The sequence below is a fragment of the Oryzias melastigma genome, linkage group LG5 (genome assembly GCF_002922805.2).
Source record: "Oryzias melastigma strain HK-1 linkage group LG5, ASM292280v2, whole genome shotgun sequence".
In the NCBI taxonomy this organism is placed as follows: Eukaryota; Metazoa; Chordata; class Actinopteri; order Beloniformes; family Adrianichthyidae; genus Oryzias; species Oryzias melastigma.
The window spans coordinates 25567339-25573338 of NC_050516.1; the positions used below are offsets into that span (position 1 = coordinate 25567339).

The 6000-nt window shown below is 44.0% G+C and overlaps 2 protein-coding genes and 1 long non-coding RNA gene across 3 annotated transcripts in view; 1 reads left to right on the forward strand and 2 right to left on the reverse strand.

The window, feature by feature from the left end:
- The window catches only part of timm17a (translocase of inner mitochondrial membrane 17 homolog A (yeast)), a 5065-nt gene extending 4454 nt beyond the window's left edge, over positions 1 to 611 (reverse strand). The window contains exon 1 of the mRNA XM_024269359.2: positions 462 to 611. Within this exon, the coding sequence (XP_024125127.1) occupies positions 462 to 487 (26 nt within the window). The 5' untranslated portion in view covers positions 488 to 611. The remainder of the gene's footprint in view (positions 1 to 461) is intronic.
- LOC112144689 overlaps positions 1 to 5741 on the forward strand; it is a 12364-nt gene extending 6623 nt beyond the window's left edge. The window contains exons 3-4 of the long non-coding RNA XR_002918943.2: positions 3670 to 3783; positions 5616 to 5741. This is a non-coding gene — a long non-coding RNA (uncharacterized LOC112144689). The remainder of the gene's footprint in view (positions 1 to 3669; positions 3784 to 5615) is intronic.
- lmod1b (leiomodin 1b (smooth muscle)) lies at positions 2353 to 5618 on the reverse strand. Its single transcript, XM_024269355.2, has 3 exons — positions 5338 to 5618; positions 3195 to 4775; positions 2353 to 3126 (listed from the first exon to the last, which is right to left on the reverse strand). The coding sequence occupies exons 1-3, from the start codon at positions 5575 to 5577 to the stop codon at positions 3100 to 3102; spliced, it is 1848 nt and encodes a 615-aa protein (XP_024125123.1). The 5' UTR covers positions 5578 to 5618; the 3' UTR covers positions 2353 to 3099.
- Positions 5742 to 6000: the final 259 nt, after the last annotated feature.

The window sequence follows — 6000 nt, forward strand, 5'->3', positions numbered from 1 at the left end:
TGTTAAAACTTGTGCTGACAAATCTAAAACTGATCACTACAGGTTGACAGCACTGTTACGACATAGTTAAACATCGCATAACAAGTTGTTTAATTTCCTCCATAGAAACATAAATTATGTTGTTGGCCATCAGTACTTGGTGTAATTCGTGATACATTCTGTGTAGAGTCAACTAGTGTGGTCACTAGAGTCAGTAGAGTTACATGTGGACGAAGTAGCCCACAAGGTCACCAACAACGTGATAAAACCGTGCCGGTATGTCGTTAGCATTAAGCTACCAATGGATTTCAACGGAGAAATTAGCATTTCGGCTAACGCCGCTAACTAGCATGCAAGGTAACACTTAAGACAAAAACAACGTCATCACAACCAGTGACCAGGAGAAGTATTTAAACTTAAGGAACAAGCCTGGCCTATTTTTAAAACAAGACAATTGAAGATATATATTTTTTAAAACTCACCATGGCTCTCTCGCATATTCCTCCATTTTGTTCCTTCAGTGTGTTCCCCTAAACGTCCTGACGTAACCTCTTCTTCTTTACGCAACAGAACGGAAACCAGTGGTTGACAGTAAGGGCTACCGCCATCTATCGAGCAAACGTGTAATTACAGCTTTGATGTAGCATATAATAATAATAATAATAATAATTGTAAAAAATCTGGAATTTCCAGTTATTTTGACATAAATACTCGTGGACACGCAAATGTCTTACTGTTATTAAGTACATTATCCATAATATATAAATAAAATCATTGTCAAATCACCATAAAAAACCCTTTGTTGGAGAAAGGATGATAATTTCCTACAACACTTCTAGGTCTTTGATGGCTGTAACTTCAAGTGTCAGATTATTTTTAAATCACAAAATTTAAAGTAATGAGGTATTTTCTGTGAGAGATCGTGTTAGAACGGAAATGTACCTAAATGCTTTGGATCGTTTGCAAACATGGACATCACTTTGTAGGGAAAAAAAATGTGACAAATGTAGTTCAGAGCAACTATGAGCTAAACTAAAACAAACAAATTATACACTCAAGGTCACTTTTTGATACCTGTAAAAAATATAAATGTTTAGTTTTAAGTTGTTTTAAATTATCTTTGCTCCAAACCTTTCTATGTTTTTCTCAGAATCAGTTGAGACTAGGATATACAAATAAGGACATTATTATTAAAATGAGTCAAATATTTGTTTTGAACTCTTAACAAGACAAAACATTATTTTAAGAAAAGAAAACCCTCAAATTACACTGTAATTTTTGGTTAAATTTAAGGATATTATTTTAAAGTTCAATACACTTTAGACTTTCATTCATTATAATTATGTAGACACAAATTTATATTTATATTCTGAGAATAAATGCTAGTTTTACATTTTATGAGGATTTTCTTGTTCTAAAATGATTAATTTTCACTTATTACACTAATTTTTAGTCAATTTAATAAAAACAAACAACAATTGGGTACATAAAAACTCAAAAAATGCTAACCATTTTCTTAAAACTTGCAAAAACATACTTATTATTGGGCAGCATAGTATTCAAATTCAAGTTATTCTAAGTTAGCTTTTTCTTAGCTCATTTTTCCCTTTTTGAACTCTTGTATGAAACTCATTACCAGTTTTCCTTTCTTATAAAAAAATATTAAGTATTGTCTTTCTACATGGACAGCAACATTAGGTTTTTTTCTCTGTTTTTTGGCTACCTAACTGAATAACATCATTCTGATTCATTTAAATTCTATTTTTCTAAAACATTTTCATTTCTTTTCCTCTTTTTTTCCTCCCTCAAGTAAATACCAGCTGTAGTGGTCAGGGAGCAGCAACAGCTGGCATGAAGCCCATTATTAGAAATAGGAAAGGAATGACTTGCAGAGTGAGCTTTCATTGCGAAATGACTAAATATGGGCATTTTGTGGATGTAAGGACTGAGTTTGGAGACACAACCTGGCCTGCAGCCAGTGCAGCTCCCCTCTCTGCTGTTTCAGGATGATGGTTACCTCTCATGTAGACGCCAAGCACTTCCAAACTGTTGTCAGGAACAGAGAGAATGCTGCTGTGGATTCAAAGGAGTAGGTTGTTTGTACCAAGTGACTGTCACATTCTTAATGGGAAAATGTTGAATAATTTCAAAATCTAATCTTCTTTTTTAAAAGACTGAAATATAAGTGTAAAAATACTTCAAATGTTTCACAAGAAAGATGGAGAATCAAGCTTAATATTGTCTAAGTTGGGCATGCTGAGGACATGCAGTAGAAACTCCTCGATATCCAAACTGTACAGTGCGGTATTTTAGAAGCCAGAAAAGAGTTTGATCCGTTTTCGACATCCAAATGAAGGCAGCCACATGCTGACCTCGCCCTTGCAGTCATATGTCAGACTCTTTTATTTTGCACATGTATCAAACACAGGTGTGATAAGGCAGGTGCACCCTCCCAGTCCCTCTCAGCTCGATGCTTAATGACAGCTAATGAGGAAAAACGTCCCACTGAACTTAAGACACAAAGCTGGATTTGCATGAAACGTCAAACACTCAAGCTAAAACATCTCTGTATAAAATATAATATCAGACACTAAAGGATAGTTGTTTGCTTTTGAAAACTGCATTCTGTCATAAATTCTGCCATAAGTGTCTTGAGATTTGATGATCACAATCAAAGGGACTTTTTTTGTAAACACTTTTTTTTTTATGCCTGCTAACTTTGTCTATAAATCCCATATTTGCATCTACAGAGTTAAAATAAATTGCTTCTTCACCAATAAATAATCAATTTAACATTATCAGAGCTGTTATTTGAACTGAAGCTCGCCACACAGTCAGGCTATTAAACATCTGTTCCAATTTTTTAGTGCAAAAATAAAAGCATCAGAAATGACACAGACAGCCGGACCTCCTGTTCTGATGAGCCTCCCTCCCTCGCTCTCCCCAGAGTCCGTTTTGGTCCAGTATTTGAGGGGAGAACTCAGGATGAGGGCCGGTCATCTGACCGTCTCCTGTCCAGCTCTCCAGCCAGCTGCAGGAATGTGGAGTTTACCGACTTAAAAAAAAACTTCAGAGTGAGATGTCTGTTCTCCTTTTTCTCCACTTCACTCCTCGTCAGAGTTATTGCAGCCACTTTGGCACTGGCACCTGCAGCACAGAAAATCAGTGTTTGAGAAGCAGCTGTGAGATCAAAAGTTCCTCCTGGCTCTGCTTACCTTCTTTAAATGCTTCATGTTGCTTCCTCGGATGGAGGCCAGCAGTTGGTCCCTCGAGCTCCTGCCGGAATGGCCTCCATCCATCATGGGTGGAGGTGGAGGTGGAGGAGGCCCGCCCCCAGGGGGAGGTGGAGGAGGTGGTGGAGCCGGACCCCCGGCTCCTTTTCTTGGAGTTAACTTCGGTGAAGGCATGGGGGAAGGGAGGGGAGAGGGTTTGGGGGAGGACTTCGGGGAGCTCCTCAGGGATCCTCCACCTCCGATCTTGGGCACTTCCAACGCCCCCTTCTTTTCCCCGTTGCCCTGAACCTGCTTCTGCTCCTGCAGGCGCCGCTGCCTCTGCCGGTCCATGTTGCGGCTCAGGATGTTGGTCATGGTCATCCGGGGTCCCTGCAGCTCAAAGTGGTAGCCCAGCTTGAGCAGGGTGGTGTTCTCTTTAAGGATCTTGACCATCTCCATTTCCGTCTTCCCTCCGCAGATGTGGCGCTGGTTCTGGAAGCGGAGCTCGGTCAGCGTGGCGTTGTGCTGCAGAGACTGGATGAGAGAGAGGATGCCTTTGCCAGTGAGATGGTTGGAGTCCAAGTTGATGCTGGTGAGGGTCTTGTTGCGGCGCAGCATGCCGGCGATGGCGTACGCCACATGGTCGTCTGCACGGCAGTTGGCGAGGGCGAACACCTTGACGTTGGTGTTGTCGTTCAACGCCTCCGTGAACTCGATGAGGGTCTTGGCCTTGATGACCTCCGAGTTGTTGACGTTGACCTCCAACAGGGAGGGGTCGTTGCTCTGGACCTGCTGCATCAGCTCGTCGAACATGCTGGAGTCTTCGTCCTCTTCCTCCTCTGGCTTCGTCTTCGGGCTGTTTTTTGTCACACACTTACCAAGCTTCTCTTTCTCCTCGGCTTTTCCGTCGTCTGCTTTCCTCCTCGTCTTTGGAGCTTCCTCTTTCCCATCACCTCTGTGGTTACTCATACATTCCCGGTCCGCTTTGACATCCACACAATTCTGCTTCCCCTGCGCCTCGTCCTTCTCCGACGGTTGGCCTTTCCTCCTGACCTCTGTATCGTTTTCCTCCACTTTCGGAGTCTTCTCTTGTGGTTTGATCTCCTCCCTCTCTGGCGCCTTGCTCTGCTTCTCAACCATTTTTGAGACGAGCCCCTGAGTTCTGATACTCTCCGATCTTCTCTCCCTTCCTACATCCTTCTCGCTTTTCTCTCGGAGCTTAGAGATAATGTCCTTGGTTTTGGTGTCGTCTCTTTTCCTGAGGTCATCTCTCCTGTCCTTCTCTTCCCTCCTCTCCTGCAGCCTGGAGATCATGTCTTTCGTTTTGCCGCCTGTGCTCTCCCTGCTTCTCAACCTGCTGTCTTCCTGCTTCCCTCTCTCCTTGGCGTCCTCCTTCACAGAGCTCTCCTTTCTCCTGCTTTGGTCGAGCTCCTCTTTGAAACCGTCCGGACCTTTTCTGTTGTTGTTGTCGTTGGAGACGCCGGACTGTCTCCTCACTCCTGCTCTGGTGTCTCCGTTCTCCTCCTGGCTGAGGCCCATTTTCCTCAGGTATTCCTGCTTCCGGCTCTCTCTCTTTAGGTCGCTCTGTAGGACAAAAAGGGAGAATTGTCACAGAATCAGGATTCACAGCATCAGGCTTTAAGTGGTACCAGTGTTTGCAGACAGAAGCGATCCCATCTTTAAAGCGTATAAGGATTTGCAGCGAGTAGCTTACTAAGTGTTTGATTTGTGCTTCTCCATCTGTTTGGGAGTGCGAGGCCTTGGCCCTGGCAGATGTATCCTTAAAAGGCAGCCGGCGTGGGAGCGATCAGCCGAGGAATTCCATCGGGCCAGGATTAAGACTGCCGCTGCTCCATCCTCTGGAGCGCGTGTCTTTGAATTCACTCTGAGCTGAAGGGGTCTTTTAGTTTATGATTAATTGTCTCAGAATTGGGACTGGCTCTGTGGGGTTCTGATAAGCCGTTTGTGGAGAAAGGAGGAAGTAAACACCTCAAGTGGGTAAAGCACAGATTTAGTGACTCCGGAGGATTGAGGAGCTTTAATCTGATGCAATCCGGGAGCAGCGGGGTCTAGATGCATACATGTGTACATTCAGAGAGACGAGTCCGGAAGCAGCTCGAACATAAAACATCTGTTTCTTACTCACCTCAAATGACTGCTCCCTCTGGCCGAGCTTCCCCCTGCTCGGATGTGGCTGCGCAGCCTGGCCGTCCCCTTGGATGGGGACCTTCCCATCCTCCAGGTTAATGTCTGGCACATTCTTCAAGTCCTTATCCAGCTCCAAAATTTCCTCCGGGGAGAGGGTTGACAACAGGTTGTCCAGGTCCGGGTCCTCACTGACCTGACGGCCAGTTTGGGTCAGGCCTTTCATTTTTCGCCTGGACATGAGGCTGAATCTAAAATCTAAAGTATTTTCTGCTGCAGATTAACCTGGAGGATGAGCTTTCAGACGCGCCGAGGCTGAGCCGTCCCGCCGTGTCCCATTAACACCGAGGCATCAGAGGTACCAATCCCGGAGCAAAAGGGGTTGTAGTGAGGGGTACCAGTGACGGACTGCAAGAGGCTGCTTTCATCAAAGAGCGCTGTGAGGCTGGGACATTCTTCGAAATCCTGTTAAAGTGCATGTCCATATTTAGTTGAGGGTCCGTGCTCCTTTCATGGTAATGGGAAGGGCTGAAGTTTACAAAGCAGACCCACACAGACGTCCCATTACCTAATTTATGTTTACAGAAGAGACTGCTCAGAATTTATTTTATGGATCCTGTAAAAATGTTTTCCTAAGAAATACTTTGGGAACAATTTTGGCTTT